General features: G+C 35.3%; 1 protein-coding gene across 25 annotated transcripts in view; it reads right to left on the bottom strand.

Annotated features, from left to right (window-relative positions):
• Positions 1–19,253, bottom strand: part of Hdac9 (histone deacetylase 9) — an 860,512-nt gene that overhangs the window by 780,113 nt on the left and 61,146 nt on the right. For all 25 annotated transcript variants that reach the window (XM_078040000.1, XM_078040015.1, XM_078040005.1 and 22 more), the window contains exon 2: positions 5,594–5,704. In XM_078040000.1, the coding sequence (XP_077896126.1) occupies positions 5,594–5,618 (25 nt within the window). In that variant the 5' untranslated portion in view covers positions 5,619–5,704. The remainder of the gene's footprint in view (positions 1–5,593; positions 5,705–19,253) is intronic.

The raw sequence follows: 19,253 nt of genomic DNA on the forward strand, positions 1-19,253 counted from the left end.
ATCATATTCATCCATAGGGAAACCATAACCTACATGATTTGTTCTATGACTCTGTTTCATTTAACACCCATTTTTTTATGGTAAAATGTTGTGAGCAAACTGAAGAAAAAAATACCCAATTGAACGTTATGATATTTGTTTGTAGCTTTGTCCTGGTTTTAGTTTCCTACTTAATGACTAAATGGCACCACAGTGGGTAATGCACTGGAGTAAAAGTGGTGAATCATTAAAGAGTTCGTAAATTTTAAAAACAGGGGCAGGCCTTCTGGGTCCCATATGCTTCCAGAAAACCCGATGTTGTGCTGTATTAATTGAACCGTGAAGCTTTTATTAGTTCTCTTTAAAAATGCTTGCAGTGGAGCTTTTATTAATGTTTGGCCTCAAATTGTTTATACTACTTAGCATTTCCATGACAATTTATATTTCAAAGAACTTTTTGATCATTAGTTAAACCTATTCTACATTTATATAAGAGAATTCAGCTGTTTAGCAAAACAGAGGCATGAAGGGAAATCCCTTAACTAATTTTTTGCCCACCATTTGCCAATGAAAAAATGAACAGATCTTGCTACAAACTTAAGGCTTTTATAAACAGCCTGATTCTCTCAATTCATATGAGTACAATCATTCTTATAAGTGATCCCACAACTGTGAAGAGAAAGAAAAGTTTTATACAGTAAGCTTTAAAAAACGAATACAAAAGAATCTTGCAACACAGCTACAACCACTCTACCTTCCAAACTTACCTAAAATGCTACAAGGCCAAAGCACTGCACAGCTCTAAAGGGCATCATGCACATTGAGAGTTAGACTTGGAAAATTCCTCTGGATGCATTTTTAACCAAATTACAACATGGAAATTAGACTCATTAAAATTAAGATCATACTGAAATAATTTTAAGGTCAATGCAGTCTAATTACTTACTTTTAAAAGGGTTCAGGCTCCAATCATGCTTTCTAAAATCATGGAATCATACTAAAAAGCTGCCTTAGGTTAAAAGAGGTTTAAACTTCTTTTGAAGAAAAAATAATGCACTCTAAACATCTTTTTTGTCTATCTCCCCATCAAACCAGAATGGCTTACATAGCAGAGAATACCTGTAAACCCCCTGGATTTTCCCCACAAATTATTGCTTCCTCTAGGTTTCAACAGCATTTTAGGTATTGTATTTATTTATCATAAGAAAAAAAAATAACGTAATTATGAAGTCTTAACTCACAGGACAGAAACTTCTATCTCGAATAGGAAACAGGATTTAATGACGTATGTTTTGTTTTCATAGAGTCTCAAAATGAGAAACTCTAGTGCTACTAGTCAGATTAAGTTTATGTGCACTTTGCCAAGGGTAGGGAAGAGCACTAAAATGGATTAAATAATTACCTAGTACCTAACTCCCCCTTCCCTCCAGGACTATAGCACAAGACTTTTTAGGGAAAGAGGCTGGGAATCAGTCCCAGGTGATTTTTATTATCTGACATATTTGGGAAAAACTAAATTAAAGGAGCCCCAAAATCTTCCCTTCTGAGATCTGGAAATTCTGATAAAAGTAAATTACTAGAGTTACTATCCATATCAAGTAAATGAGGTCTTAGGCCTAGATTGATTAAAATAATTCATGACACTAAATGGACCAAAATATTAACATTTCTGTATCTCCTTTTAAATGGTTTTGTCCATAAGGTTGACCAAATATTAGTATTCTTTGTGTTCCTCTTGGGTAATACACTGCCTGGCATAAAACAGACATTTGGTAAGTTCTGAATGAATGAACAGCTCAACTGCAACAGTTAGCTGTCAATCATATCCAGTCTTCCCTCCATTCAGGCTTTTCAATGCCAAAAAGAATACCCAACACTAACTTAGAACATTATTGAAGCAGCGAGATTAAAACAAAAACCAATAAATTCTATATACAAAAATCAGCACTTATTATTTGACTGAAAATGTGATCAAGACAGTAACAGCATGTACTTAATATCAATTGTATTTGAATATGGACAGAGAAAACATTTCTGAGAATAGTGTCAATACATATAGAATATAAGAATTCACACTATCCCAGAGCCAGTTTTCGAAGAAAACATAAACAGGATGAATTACTAGCTATTAAAGAATTTCTGGAACTACTGGAGTGAGTCTATTTTTCTTTCTGGTGCATGATAACTCCTGGGAGCCATTTGGGAAACAACAGCAAAATAAATGGATAGTGATTGCATAAGACCAATTTCATTATCTTTTTAGATAGTTTTTTGAAAAAAAGGAGATACGTAAGAAAAACACTTTTTAAAGTCAAACAATCAAGTTATATTTCACTAGTGGAATATATATGACTCTACAAGATACAGGCTGATAACAGCAAAATATTTTTATGGATGAGTGAAGAATATTTTCCTTAATACACACAAAGTGTATTTCAGGCCCCGATCACAGTTTATTACCTGCAATAAATAGAAGATTTCCACTCATCTGGCCATTTGCTATGACATTTCTCAATTTCACACTTCATTCATGAAACCTTCTTGGAATTGACTGAAACTTCTAAACAATATTGTTCTGAACCAAGCAGGATAATATATAAGAAAAAGAGTCAAAGAAATGTCAGTGACCCTAAAATCTAATGATCTTCATTCAATTGTTGTATCATTTATCTTCCACATTTTCCCTTCTCCTAACTGAGCAATTAACTATGGCTGGCAAAAACATTCTCTTTAAAATAGCAGCCTCAAATTTAATTTGCATACTTTAAATCAGTTTTCTGGGGGCAGGGTATGCCAACTCCAATTGCCAAATAATACCCCAAGAAAATAATATTTGGCCATGGTGGTCTAAATGAAATGCCTAGTTTATGAAATTTTGAAACAATAAATTTACATAAAAATAAATACACATATATTTGAGTGTTCTCTATATATACATATATGTATGTATATATATTTCAGACATTATTTTTTAAATATTTTTTAGTTGTTGATAGAACTTTATTTTATTTATTTATATGTGGTGCTGAGAATCGAACCCAGTACCTCACACATGCCAGGCAAATGCATTACTGCTGGCCACAGCCCCAGCCCCTCAGACATTATTTTAAGTTCATCTCAATAGAAAAAATAGTAATACAACTATAATTATAGCAAGCAACACAGTTCACACGACACACTTCAACAAAGCTCTGCAAGGGACAGAGAGGGAGGGAGGAAGGAAGTAGGGAAGGTTAGACCCATGATCCCCAGAGTGTGGTCTCTGGGCAGCAAGAGCATCATCACCTTGGGGAATTTGTAAAAATCATGATTTTTGTCCCCATCCAGAACTATTAACTCAAAAACCACTGATGCGGGGCTTATCTTCACAAGCTCTCCAAGTGATGCTAATACATGCTAAAGTTTGAGAACCACAGGGCTATATAAGGACTCAAATACAAGAAGCCTTGGTAACTCTTCATCTTCTTAACCAGATGACATAATGCCAATTATAAATCATGGTGTGACTAATGACTCTGGGATATATTCACTATATCCTTTAGAATCAACAAGCACAGTTATACTTCCCTATAACTTCCAGTTCCAAATTCAACATACAAGTTGGAGGTCTGTTGGAAATGTGAAGAAAAGCTGATGAGTCAGTGGAATTCCAAAATAGCTAATCTAGGTGCAGCTCTCCAGAGAGTGAAAATTTTGGCCAGAGGTTTCCGTTTTTGAGCCCTGAATACAATGTTATATAAGCTTTGACCTAGAGAGTTGGATAAGTGAAGGACAACATGCTGAAGAATCCTCCTATAATGAACCAAGCAAAAAACTCTTTTAACAATTTGTCTGTGACTGTGGTGTTTGACCCTACTCCATCATTCTCAAAACTTGGGTTGCATTTGTTCAAAAAGTCACATTTTAGTTTGGATATGAGGTGTTCCCCCAAAACTCCCAAGTTAATACAGAAATATTCCTAGGTATGAAACTACAAATTGGTGCAACCACTCTGGAAAACAATATTGAGATTCCTCAGAAAACTTGAAACGAAACCACCATTTGACCCAGTTTCTCACTCCTCACTATATTCCCAAAGGACTCAAAATCTGCATACTATAGTGATACGACCTCATCTATGTTTATAGCAGCTCCATTCACAATAGCTAAGCTATGGAACCCACCTAGATGCCTTTCAACAGATGAATAGATAAAAAAAAAAATGTGGCATCTATACACAATGGAATGTTACACATAAAGAAGAATGAAATTATGGCATTTGCTTGTAAATGGATGTAACTGGAGACTATCATACTAAATGAAATAAGCCAATCCCCAAAAACCAAAGGCCAAATGTTGTCTCTGATTTGTGGATGCTGACTCGCAACAAGTAGGGATGGGGAAGTAGGGGGAGGAGTGGAGGTTCACCAGATTGGACAGGGGAAGTGGAGGGAAGGGTGGGGGGATGGAAATGAGAAAAACAGTAGAATGAATTGGACATAACATTGCGGTGTTCATATATGAATACACAAGTAGTGTAACTCCAGATCATGTGCAACCACAACCACAGGAAGTTATACTCCATGTATGTATGATATGTCAAAATACATTCTACTGTCATGTATAACTAAAAAGAACAAATAAGTTTTAAAGAAAATAAATTTCTGAAGACTAAAAAAAAAGGAAACAAATTTTCCAAAGTAAAATGATTGGATTATGAGAGCTGTGACCTAAATCAGTCCATCCAAGTTTTAATAACCTAACTAGGTTAGGTTATTAAATTGTAGGCAGGTGGGGCATGGCTGGAGGAGGTGGCTCACTGGGGCATGCCTGTGTCCCTTCCCCTTTCTATCTCTGCTTCCTGGCTGCCATGAACTGAACAGCTTTCCTCTACTGTTCCCTTCTGCCATGATGTTCTACCTCACCTTAGATCCAAAACAATGGAGTTGGCCCACATAAACTAAACCTCTGAAACCATGAGCCAAAATAAACTTTTCCTTCTCTAAGTTGTTCTTGTTGGGTATTTTGGTCACAGCTATGAAAAGCCAACACAGTTACCCTGCTCCTGGAGGAATGGGTGTTGGCTCTACTGATCACAGCACTACGTGAGCCTCACATATCACTCTTGACTCTGAGGAAGCAGGTGTTGAGATTATAATTAAATATGTATATAGGAAACAGGAGCGGCAGCAAAGAAGGGTGGAGAGGAAAAATATCCTTCCTGTGTGTCAAAGAGATAGAGGTGGAGTCAACCCACAAGCTGACTTCCAAACCCCACAGCATACTTTAAAAACAAACTGACACATAATAGGTCAAAGAGACTATGGGTACAAATTAGATTCCAGTATCATATTTAATATTCATAACTTCATGAGATTCAATCTGAATGTTACATTAGAAGCAAAAGAATAAAACCCAGTTCTCAGAGAACAATACAAGTGAAAAAAAGTTGCCCAGAAAGCAAACTGGGTTAATAGAGGATTAACTATACAATGCAAAGTTCAAGATTTATTATGAACTAATCTTCATCAGAAAGAAAATGTTCCTTCATGACTTAAATTGCTTGGTTTGAAGCAACACAAAGCAATATCTCTCACATGAAGCCTGTACCAGTTGAAAAAGCAAAAAGACTGACCGGGCTGCACTGGTGAGCTCATCATGGGATACAGAAGGGCTGATAGGCTAGGATGCAGATTCACAGGCTTTCCTTCTCTGGTAGAGGCAGTCCAAGAGCCAGAGGAGAAACCTAGGATGTAAGAAAAAGACAAAGTGTTAAGATACAAATTATGTCAATCACACCAAAAAAAGAAACTGATTTGGCCTTGAACCCCAACTCAGCCACAGTTGACTAGATGGATCTCTATAGCAATCATCTCAGCCTCCTCAGTCTCTAGCTATCAAAGAGAAAATGTCCCATTCCTGCTTAGAGCACAGGAATATTGTGAGCACTGAAATAAAATAATGGGTGAAGAAGAAATCTGTGGAAAAGCACTTCATATAACTAAAATGACTTTACTGTTTCCTAGCCATTATCAGAACCTTAGAGATTAAAATTATTTTTGGCTATTTGGATATAAATCTCTCACTACACAGAATTTTAAACTCATTGCCAAATATTCACTTCTAGACGTAGGACCTGTTAGTAAAAGAAATTTTTAATGGCCTAAAAAAAGGAACAAACAGTTCATACACTGTAAGAGTGGCAGAAAACTCCCATTATAATTTCCACTTCTTGAAGTCTTTTGCAATCTTGTTCCAGCTAAAAGTAGTAACAGTGGTAGTCCTTCTAGGAGTGGCACCAACAGGATGGACTTCTTGAAAGGAATTTAAGGGACTTTCTGCTTTTAATTTGAATGTACTCCCACTTATAGACACTTCAGCAGAGGAAAAGCAATACGGAGAACATTTCCCCAACAGTTTACTGGAATGTCAGACTGTAAAAAAAGAAGAGCTTTTAAAGTTACACTCCATGAGTTTCTTACTAAAATAGTATATCCCAATTGCACTATTTTTATAGACAGATGCTGTAACTCTGAGAATTGTACATCTCTTTATCTTGAGAATCCAACATATTTATTGTGACTCGTTTTCCCATCAGTATTTTGAAAGTGTTATTACTATTTTTGCCCAAAAGTATAAAGCCAGATATAAATACATATTTTCTTTGAGGAACTATATAGCACCAAGAATATCTATAATATTTTAAATTATCTCTAAATAGAAATGTTCTATTTAGTTATTGAAACAACTCAGTAGAATCATCAGCTTTAACAGGCTTCTTCTCATCCAAACTTTAGTGCTTGTTATAGGTATTGAGATTTAGTAACAATAAAAATGTACATTCTATAAATTCCCTTAAAAAATATTGATGTGCTTATTTTTTCATTAGAGTTTAAAGAATCTTAATTTAGTTCAATAAGAAATATCAATAAGAAAGCAGCATCCTCTCCATAAAGATGAAAAATTAAGAGCACAAAATCTTTTCTTTAAATTTTTTTATCAGGACATTAACATTATGACATTATAACATATTTGCTAAGTTCCTTATGTTACAAGGTTTTTTACATGTATCACTATATTTGACACTATTTTTACATGAAACACCCTAACATAATATGTCTCAGCCCCACCCACCACCTGACAGGTGATAAAATCAGTTTGTTCTCTGCTTAATAATTAAATATAAAGATTAGATTTATTGGAATTTGACTTTATCTAAAATTAACAAATGTGGCCTTAAAATTTTGTCATTTTTATTCTTTCAGATTGTACTCTGAAATACTCCACAAATGCTCTAGATACATTTTTTTCTAGATACATTCTTGATTCTCACTCTCACAATCTGATTTTAAATTAAGAACAACAAATAACAAGGAATAGGAAACCTCTAGAGAATGTAAATAGAGAAGTAAAGCAGCCCTGAAAAGTACATTTCATCAAAAGCATATTCTGTTTATGTAAAAAAAAAAAAAAGTTTTTATTCTATAATGTCACTTTATACAATTAGTAACTTGTATATTTACAAATACAGCTCGATTTAACAAACAATTTCCCAGAATTTAACTTCTGGTAACTTCTGCCACTTATCTCCACAAACAACATACATAACACCTGCCTGTGACATACTGGTTTGTGGCTAGATATGCAACTACTGTGTTTTGATTTCATAGCTCCAAACTGAAGTTGTAAAGTGAATCTGAGATGGAAAAAGGAATCTGGCTTCAAAATTTCACTCTTTCTGAAATCTAGACAACTCCCTTTGCCATTTGAGCTTTCAAATAACTGTTTGATTGTGACACATTCTTCTAACATTATGAAAGTCATTATTTGAACATCTTCACAAAGAAAATTAATAGACATCTCTATGTTGATATGTATTAGTTTCTGTTTATTGTATTTCCAGCCCTAATCAAGTACAATGAACCAAAGTTATCACTACTACCACTGCACAACTGGAAATATGGTCATCTAAAGAGTTCTCCCTAAATGTTCCAGAGGATGAATCTGCAGTACGCACACGTACAGTGATGTGTGGAGGTGTCACAAGTTACAAATGCTTCCCTCTCCTGCCGGCCACAGAATCAACACACTAGCAGCCTAATTCACAAGAATCTTACATTTATTAAGATGACTTTTAACTGCTTAGAATAAAAAAGGTATCAGTGACAATGGGCAACTTATTGTCAAATTTTCCCACACTTCTTAATCCAAATGGGCTGCAAAAATTATGGACTGTTTAGAATGAAAAAGTTTTCCCCTGGTACATTTGCCATTCTTATAATAAATGAGTAATAGCAGAAGGCCTTCAAGCAGGTAGATAATCCAAAAATCAATAACAAAAAATGCAGATTATTTTTGAATATGAATTATCAAAGCATACATTATAAACATATCTGTTTTCAATTAATAGTTCCAATTAATTCGAATATGAGTTGCCCGTGTTACGAAAATATATAGTTACATACTGAAGAAAAATAACAGAGAAGTGAAAAGAAAACAAAACTGCTGCTATGAAACCTTATCTCTCGAGGTCCAGGAATGGTTATTTTGGCTCTGACTACCATTTGGACCCACAAAAGGGGGTGATCTCTCCCGACAAGGTGATCGACTCTGAAAGTAAGTTACTGCTATAACATCCTGGGACATTGCACAGAACAATCCAAGGGGGTGACCTCTCGCAGTGTGTCTCAACTTACCCATGCAACCAGGAAGAATGCACTAACAGACAGCATTACTCCAGCCGACATTACACTCACTGACATCATTGTGGCAATCTTTCCATAGATAGGTCTTTTGGCCATTTCTTACCTGCTCAACAGTAACAACACTGCATGTCAGCAGAGCTTAACAAGTCACAAAGGATATTTGCACATGGGTATCTCTTCTGATCGTCACAATAACCCTTTGGAATATATCAAATAAGTTGTTATTACTCCCATTCCATAGATGAGGAGTTTAAAAGGTTTGTTCATGGACCTGCATTTGGGAAATGAAAGGAATGACTTTTTGCCAGTGCTCTCTTTGTGATACCCAAGGAATTATAGGCCATTCTAGGAAAGCTGTGTGAATATCAACACCCTGTCTACCTAGTCATGGCAATTCCAGTAGTGGTTCACGGATATACGGGTCTCCCTTACTAATGAAACTATCTAATCATTTAGCAGACTGAACTTTCTCACAAAAGAAAATAAATGACTCAAAAAGTTGGGATAAAAATCTACAAGTCATGTCCCAGGAGAAGCTTTCAAATTTGACTTGGACTTCATGATCCCTAAACCCAAATAATCCTTGGGGTTTTAACTATATTCTGAGTTTCATATTATATCTTTTCCTTCCACCACCACCACCACCACCCTTTTGAACAACTGCTATTATTTTGGACAGTGCTACCAATAAAGCAGAATGCTTTTGTAGTCTAGCAGCTATCAAAAACCTCATTTGTGCATCACTAATATAGCTTTCCCAGACTTAGGGCAAGTCATAATATACAATTCAGTCTAGTCATTCATTCAGCAGCAAGTCTCTCTCTTCACAGATGGAGTCATTAGCTGTGATTCCTCTATACAAGTGAGTTTCATAAGCTAACTCAATTTATCACACACACTGTGCAGATAGTTGATTGGTGAGATAAGTCCGCTGTGCTAATGCATTAAGCATCAGGCCCTCAGCCCCAGACTCTCTCTTATACCTCAGAACCCGAAATAGAAGCACTAGAAAATTGCTTTTAAGGCCTATTCAATGCAACAACCCTAATTGAGTAAACATAAGACACTCTGTCACCCTCGACGGAAACCTGAGATTCTATTTCATGTCTCTGTTTTGTTCTTTTCCCAAAGAAAGTGACTAAAGCCAGAGCATCTCTTTCATATCTGAGCCCCCCACCACTTTCCACTTCAACTAATATTGCTTGGTTCAAGTAATTTTTCTTGATTAGACTTCTTAATCGAGACTTCTAATCTGGCATCACTGTTTCCAGACAATGTATGAATGAATGAATTTGCAAGTAAATAAAATCTTGTGACATAAAAACTCCTCAACTGCATTCAAATTCCTTCATAATCAGTATCCTCCCACTTCCTCTTTGCTTCTTTTCCTCACATATAACTCTTACAGTTCTAAGCAATCTGTCATTGCTCCTAGCATGATGTGCAATACTATTAACTACTACCGAAGCACATGCAGTGGCTAATCAGAATAAACACTTGTATGAGCACTAGTATGGCTATACTGCAGCACATCAGCTATTAGTCTGATTATTCCTGAATAATATCATTCACATTCACATCTGTAGGCTTTTGTACCTCCATCAGCAAAGGATACTACCACCTACCTTGAATTCTATAAGACATGTTCAAATGAGAATTCTTAACCAGGTACTCCAAGTAAAAGGACAGATTCTTCATCTAGATTCCTACTGTATTTCACCATATCTATATAATAACACCCTTTATGTTAGACAATAATAACATCTCCTATATAAGTATTCTCATCCACAATAACCCTGTGTTCTTCAGCTCAGAGACTGCACTATATTCATGTCTGAAACCCCCACACCTAGCACAGAGCCTGGTGCATGGCAGGTGCACAGTGAATTCTTGATGAATGAGTAAACAAAGGGATAGAGCTAAGCCAACAAACCTGTAGTTTCCTGATTTGGGGGCAAACTCATGTATCCAATTTGTTATTATAGAATTATGCAGAATTAGAACACAGTCCTTTGATTTGATCAGATAAAGAAAGAAAAATATTCTAGAGTTCAGGTCAGGAAGAACAGTTCCAGATGGAGTGGGTACCTTCATGGATGGGTGTTAACGTCAGGCACCTGCCAAAAAATTACCATGAATGATGTTGTCCAAAACAGGGTGATCTCCCAATCTGCTCAGGTGAAGTGATTTTTCTGATCACTGGAAGCATTCGGCTTCTCAGTTTCTTATTAATTTTTGCTTTTCTCTCTACAAGGAAATCCACATTCTTATTAGACAAGTTACACAAGCTCAAGTTTGCATCAAAATAATCGAACCACATTTATCAAGACACAGAAAGTGGAATACAAAGATTTGTTCCCTTTAACTTCAGGGGCAGAAGCAGGATTGTTCTCATGATCCTCAGAATGTTCCTGACTATATTTATTTTGTCTAAGGAACAGGATGCTGGGGAGCCTGGAAGCTCTGATAATGGGAAAACTGATGGACACAGGCAAGAGCCACGCCAATGTTGTGATCTATGATTTAACCTTCCCTAAAGCCACAACCCAAACCTGGTGTACTAAGCCACAAACACACTGGCAAAGACTGGTGTGTCAGTTCATTTCAACTCATTCTGACCTAGGCAAGACTGTTGATTTCAGTTCCCACCTGCACTACCAAAGTTTTGTTAACTTCACCCGTGGAGCACAGCTAAATGCAGAAGGTGAATGACCAGAGAGGGTCCCGCATTTTACATATTCTTGCTGTGCTTATATTTTAAAAGCAAATACTAAGCTCCTTTCTAAGACTTTAGAAGAGCCATTTAAGCACAGGCTACATTGTAGGGTGTAATATAGAGCAGAGAATGCAGCTTGGGAGGTTAGTTATGCATACATTTTGCATATTTAAGTTAGGATTCAGTAGTCTATACTATAAATATAACTCAATGGTAACATCTAAAAATACATAACATAATCAGGAATGGTCTGCTGGATATTTCATTTCATAAGAAAAAAAAATCCTGCCAACTTACTACCTGCACTAATCAAAAGATCTTTTTGTAGTAAATCATGGCATTTAAAACACCAGGCTCAGCACTGGGGTGCCCAGTCCCCAATTTATATCCCAAACAGCCTCTATATAAGGAAGATCATTCCATCAAAAAGCTTTACTCCATTGATTTTATTGAATTGTCTTTGAAGGCCCCTATCTGCAACTTACTTCCTTGAACAATAGAGATTCACAGTTACCATTATCACCAATTTGAGTTTAAAAGGAGACTCATAATGCCCAGAAACTGCAGGATATACAAGGCCCCTTTTCAGTTCTTACAAAGGGGTTGTTTAAAAAAAAAAAAAAAAAAAAAAAACCTTTGTCTAACTGTAAATACACATGACAGAAGTCCAAAATAGAATTGAGGAAAGGAAGTAATAGTGGAAGTGAAGGAACTTGTAACAGACAACCTCTGATACCTGTGCAGCAGGAGGGCTTTGTGACTCACACACTATAACCTTCCCTTCAGAAAACTGCCCCATCAAGCTTGCTTAAAAGAACCTGGCTTCCCTGGTCTACCTACTACCTCACTGGCATGGAGGCACAGGTTACCATGCTCGAGCCAAACACAAAAGACCTTTATTCATCATTGTAATTTAGAGTGGCATGGCTCTCTTTTTCAAGTTCCAATATTGTGTACATTATATAAAAAAAAAAGTTCTGAGATTTCTTTAATGCTGGAGCCTATCTGTTGAAGATCTGACAATACCTACCTGCAGCAAAGTGTCCCTATAAAATGTCTCACTAGCTGGGTGGTCTGGAAGTCAATTAACCTCTTTGAGTCTCAGTTGCTTAAACATGAATTATTTAACTTACCAGGTCATTGTGTGGCTTGGAGGAAATAATGTGAAGTAACCGGTAGGGAGAAAGTACTCAAAAATGCTGGCTATTATTATCATTATTATTATAGAATTGTGTTTCACTTCAGGCCAAATTCTATCCCAAGAGAAAAATGTGACACACAGTGCTTCTGACTGGAACAGAGTCCTGCAGCACAGCTATTAATCTTTCTCACTCCACGAGGGTTACAAAAGGGATCTAATTACTAAAGCTTTTTTCCTGTCTTTCTGTTAGAAGGCAAATGTGTACTCTAAGGAAATACACTGTGCTACCTTTGCTTGTGAATATGCTATGCTTACTTTAATCTTTTACTGATGTTATCTGCATTTTTTAAAAATCACTTGGGTGTTGATTGCAAGGAAAACATTACAATTTTTTTTAACTCAGCAAGTTAGTCACAACTATCATTTAGTAGAAATTTGAAAAGAAATATGGGGTCTATTCCCCTAGTATAATACAGGTCCTTCTAAAAAGAACTTTTCTGATGTCTCAGCAGATCAACATGGGAATTGCAATAGACCCTATGGCCCCTCTTGCTATAATGGGCAGTATTTCACTGATCACTTTATATTTGCCGTTTTATATATTGCTAGTGGTCCATCCAATTTTAAGCCACCTAAGACACACCTCCAGGCATGAACATCTATGGCCCTTAGATAAAGAGATGATAACAGCAGAATTCACACACAATAAAGAAGGAAACCACAAAAAAAGGGACTGAGGATATGGATCAGTGGTTGAGTGCTCCTGGGTTCAATCCCCAGTACCAAAAATAAATAAATAAATAAAAAGAAGAAGAAGAAGAAAAGAAGAAGAAAACCAGAATGAGTCCTGAGCCTCTGCCCCAACCGATATCCACACTATCACTGATTCTGTTTAATACTTACTCTCTCATCTGAAACCCACTTTTTCTTTAGGCTTCTCCAGGATTTCTCCCAATTAAATAAGCCATTCCTTCATGACCTCCCTCCAAAAAACCCACCTTTACTAATGAGCTGAACCATCTTTATGTCCTCACCCCATCCCAAACAACTCTATTTTATATCTAAAATTTATCACAATTATTTCCATCTCTCTCTAGTTATTTTCTATCCTATGCTTTTCCTCCTTCTACAGAGCTTCCTTGTGCTACCTTAGGATATATCTAAATTTCCAGAATATACTAACATCTAATAGATGAATTATTCTATTAAAAACTTGTTACTTGAACTTCACCCTACCAGTTAGTATTGACTTTTCTATTCTGCACAAACTTTTTATTTAGATTCAAGTTAAGAGACATCCCAGTTTATGCTAAGAAACTTTGTGGGCTGTATTTAGCACAGGTGCAACAGTTTAAGCTGGGTTGGAATTTAATGTGTATTTACTGGGTACATGCCATGAATGTTCAGTACAGAACTAAAGGGTAAGGTCCTGCCTCACAGAGTTCACACCACAGACTTCTCAGAATACGATACCAGAACCAGTCTAAAAATGCACAATCAGAAATCATCCTGAATCAGAATTTGGGGGATCAAGGTCTAGAAACAGCATTTTAAACAGGTTTCTACAGTGATTTAAACTGAGTTTAAGCATGAAAACCACTGGAGAAACAATATACACATAAGAACAATTAAGAAACAACATAACAAAACATAGAGTAACAGAGTAAAAAATGTACTGTCTTTGGAGTCTGACCTTAAGGCAAATTCTACCTCTCTGATTTCCAAGCTATATGCTCACAGTCAAATGACTTTACCACTCTGACCTTCACTTTCATCATCAGTAAGTTGCTGGAGCTAATAGATACTTGCAGGGTCATTAAGGACGAGAAACAATATATTTTAAATACTTACATAGTGCTCAATAGGTGAGATATCATGACAGGGCCTCTGTGTTGCTAATTGCCCCTGGAATTGTGAAATACTTCAGCCCTGATAGCTATAATTTCCTAAAAGGTATAGGAAAGCATAAGTGCTATAGAGATTTTGAGAAGGGGATTTTCATTGTGATTAGTGTAAGAAAGAGACTGTACCATGGAAAAGCTAGCATACAGATTTAAGACACAAATTTATGTTCAAAAATGCATGGTTGGCAAAATGTGCCCGTTGCCCCAAAGTTCCCTAAGTCCTATATTTCAAAAAACAATTTTAAAATTATTTATCTGTATCTCTCAATCATTTTTATTAAAATTATCTTTTTGTATTCCCCATATCATAAAATATTTTCAATACTGAAATTACCCTCAAAATTATCTCATTTTCTGTGCTAGTAACAGCATATTGCTGGTTGTTGTTTAATGTAACACATTCCATTCCCAACAAGATGGAATAATTTTATACACACTGTTTCTCAAATACACTATAGGTGATTTATGTACAAAATGATAGTGCTGACCTCCTGCCAGGAGGGGGCGCTCTTTGGATTGCTATTCTACTTTAGTATAGCATGAGTCTCAGCTTTTCTGTCACTCTTGGAAGATTGTGAACGATTTCCACTGAGGGTCAAGGAGAGTGCAAAAAGAGATTTACTGACTCCAGGAAGTTAACTGGCCCATGAGGGCATCAAGCCTCTTGGTGATCCCATTATTAAAATAGGCTAGTCAATTAAGCTAACACACTCAGAAATAATCCTGTTAAACCTCATTATTTCTGTGAAGAATCAAGAGCAACAAATGGAGAAAAGTTTCAAATTACGAAACCTGCAAAAATAAGGTAGCAATAATTGCTGATTATAAATACAGTATTAGAACTCCAAACAAAATCAGCACTGAATCTTCAGGACATTTATTCCCTCTGTGTGAAAAAGCTTCCTTTCAAACTGAGAATCTGTATACAAACAAGAAAGCTAAAACAATTTTTATTATTGCAGGCAACTTCTATTAATGTCACATAGGGGAAGAGATATAGTCTTTGCTTTCATATTTCACTTCTGCAGAAAAAATATCTGCATATATATACGCATATATTAAAATAGATCTAGACAGATCAACACATATAAATAGCTCAATGCAACATCTGTAGCAGTCCTTCAGAGTATATTAAAGTCCTTGCTGTTTATCAGGTTGGTAAATCATATCAGCTCCTAGTTATTTAAATTGCCAGTTGCCGGGCAACCACATCTTTGTCAACTGTCACTCACTCTTAAGTTCCTTTGCAATACTTCCTTAAGGAAAAAAAAAAAAAAAAAAAAAAGGAAAAAATCTTGAGACACTTATTTTGGGCATTAAAAAAATGCACTTTATCCCTGAGCTTAAAGGGTCTGATAATAGAGTTATATTGGGAAAATAGAACCTATTTATTGAGTTGGAGCAGGGGCAATGTGTGGTACAGTTCATGATGCAGATGGAAAAATTGTGGCTCTTCACTAAAGTTTCCCTCTCAGGACCTGGCCCACAGTAGAGGTATGTTTATAACAGAAGCCTATCAAAAGGAAATATGCACTTTAGGGACAATAGGTGATTCTCAACAAAACTGATAGTTAGTTTTTGTTTCTATAATTCCATTCTCATCACTGAAGAATGAAAAACAGTTTTGATCACAGTAATCAACTACTACTTGCTTCTGAAACTACCTTTTCATTCACTTATTTGTTTATTTTGGATATTTAGGAACAAACTGATTATCTTCTTGTGAAAATTTCTAACATGTTTTATTTTTATAAATGTAAATCAACATCCATTATTTTACTCAATCCAAAAGTTAATTGATCTGCTAGTAGTATAAAACTTTTCTTTAAGGTAAAGCAGGCTCCTAAGGCAATGAGGATAATAGAATACAATGGCATGCAATTCACTGTATCAATACAAGTACTTCCAGAATTGTTGCTCCCTGTCTTTCTGGACATTAGTTTCATATCATATGATCTGTCAAGTTCTTCTCAGCAACAACATTTTATAAACCCATCAAATTTTAAATGATACAATTCTCAGTTCAGATTTTAATGTTACTACTATATTTTCCAAGACGGAGACATATATGTATCTAGATACAAAGAAAATTATTAAATTGTATCATCTACTCCATTATGCAAACATTTAAAGAATAAAGAGGGACTATCTTATGACTTCAAGCAGGAAGTGACAGAATTTGTCAATTTTGAAACTAAAATCTTTGTACAAGAAAAGAAACCTTAAAAGTGCAAAGTTAAATCAAACTGGGGGTAAAGTATTGCAATCCAAATAACCAACAAAGAATTAGTAATGGAATTATTTAAAGAACACATCTAAATGAGTAAGAAAACTAAACAAACAAAATATGCAAGCAAAAACAATTTAAAAATAGGAAAAGGAAAGGAATTGTAATGAACAAAAACGAAAACTTCTGCAGCCAATAATTATATGAAAAGCTGCTCAATGAGATATCGAATCACACCCATCTGACTGGATAACATTTTAAAGTTTTATAATCCTCGTGTTGGCAAGAATGAGGAACAACTGAAATTCTAATACACTTTCAGAGAGTATTATGTGCACGCACCACTTAGAATAGCAATTTAAGACTATCTAGTCAAGCAGATGGTATATAATAATCTATGTCCTGTGGTAGGAAGAATAATGGTCCCTCAAGATGTTCATGACCTAATCCCCAGAATTTGTAAATATGTTTCCTTAAATGGCAAAGTTTGCAGATGAAATTAAGGTTGGTGATAAAAATGACTTTAACATTGTGATATTATCCTGGATTATTTGGGTTGGCCATGCACAAGAATTCTTAAAAGTGGAAGGGGGACGCAGGAAAAGAGAATCAGGTGGAGATGTGAGCATGGGATAATAGTTGGAGAGACACAGTGTTGTTGGTATTAAGCAGGAGGAGGCCATAATCCAAGGCATGTTGGCACTCTCTAGAAGCTAGAAAAGGCAAGGAAATTAGTTCTCTCACAGAGGTTCAAGAAGAAACAGCCCTGCCAACACCATGACATTAGCCCAGTGAAAGCCATGCCAGGTTTCTACTCCACAGAACTACAAAAGAAAACATTTGTATTGTTTGAAGTGAGCACAATTGTAGAAAGTTGATTTAGCAGCCATAGAAAATTAATAAGCAACCCAGAAATTCTACTCCTGAGGAAATTTTCTCATGTGTATTCATGGGAAAACAAAAACAGTGTTCATAGTGAGGTTCTTTAGAACAGAAACTCTGGAATCAGTGCAAATGTCCAAGAAAAGGGAAGGGATGTATGGAGAATGTGTTCACATAAAAAGAACACACATAGTAATAATAACCAGGGCTTAGTTTTATATATATATATATATATATATAGAGAGAGAGAGAGAGAGAGAGATTATTTTTCATTGATTTACTATGGTAAATCAATGAAAAATAAACTAAAAGATCTGTATAATATACTGTGTAAAATCATACAAAATGACATATTTATTGGTAAGTATTTTATAGTTGAAATAATAAATAAGTGAATGAGAATTATAAATACCATACTCAGGAGAGCAGCTAACTCTGAGAATGAATGAATTGTACATAGAATGCCTCAAATGCATTATAAACGCTTTATTTCCAGGAAAGAAAGAAAGAACAGTCCTGAGGTAAACAAAACAAAACGTAAAGATTTGACAAGAGTACATGATTAATAGATGACTCTTTATTATTCATATTTTATAAATTACTGAAATATTTCATAATAAAAAATAAACAACACACTCAAGTGATGTATTTTTCCAATGTGTCCACTGGCAAACAAGCAAACTGATTCTTCCCAAGTTCACAGAAAATGATCTCACCCAAGGAAGTATCCCTACTAACTTGCCAATTAAAAGACAAAAATACCAAAAAGCAAATATCAATATTTAGTCCAATTTCTGTAACCTTACAAATGTACACTGAAACAAGCAGATTTTTATTTTTCCTTTTATTTTAAGTAATTTCATCCTAAGTCTGAAGAGTCAAGAAATACACATCAGGAGAACTTTTTCTGCATGTCTTCTAAGAGGCACACCCATGTATGAAGGGGTTTATTTGCAAGTGGATATTTATAAATTGGACCACAGTAAATATACTGCCACCTTTCAGATACAAAAGTAACATGGCTCATGTAGAAACAATAGTGTTTCAATAAGCTATTAATTAGGCAAAATAATATGCTACATATCCTTGTCAATCATCCATCAATAAGGATTAATAAACCTACTAAGAGACACAAAAACACTGAGGGAAAAATTTAAATTTATTTTTATGGCTTAGTTTTTTTTCCTTATTACTTCTACCTTTAAAAAAATCTCAAAATTCCCCATTTTCTCTTTTTTAAATGATAATGTCTGTCTAAAGCCCCTAGTGCATTATGTAAGGATCAGGAAATGATTGTGCTGTTCTTAGGAAAATATTAAAAATGAAAGGGTTTTCCACTTTGACTTCTTTTCTCTTGAACTAGAAAACCGTAACTCTTTCTCTAGGAAGCCTTAATAACTTCAAATAGTGAAACTCAATTATTTTTGCTAGAAGGAAAAAATAAACACAAGAAGAACCTAAGAATAACATATACGTTAAATATATTACTTGGATAAATTCAAAAGCATTTTATTGCAACCCATTGTTATTCAAATAAAGCTTAATTGCTTTACAAGCCAAGGTCCCTTTCTTTAAAGCCTGAGAAAACTAAGTTAATTATATTTAGTTCTGGGTGGTAAACAATTTAATACCTGTGCTGCCAAAATGCCAACCACAATGTAAAAGGCAATAATAGCAGCTATGAATAAAAACATGTTCCTTTGTTGTTTTCCTGACTGAG

The sequence above is a fragment of the Ictidomys tridecemlineatus genome, chromosome 2 (genome assembly GCF_052094955.1).
Source record: "Ictidomys tridecemlineatus isolate mIctTri1 chromosome 2, mIctTri1.hap1, whole genome shotgun sequence".
NCBI classification, from domain to species: Eukaryota; Metazoa; Chordata; class Mammalia; order Rodentia; family Sciuridae; genus Ictidomys; species Ictidomys tridecemlineatus.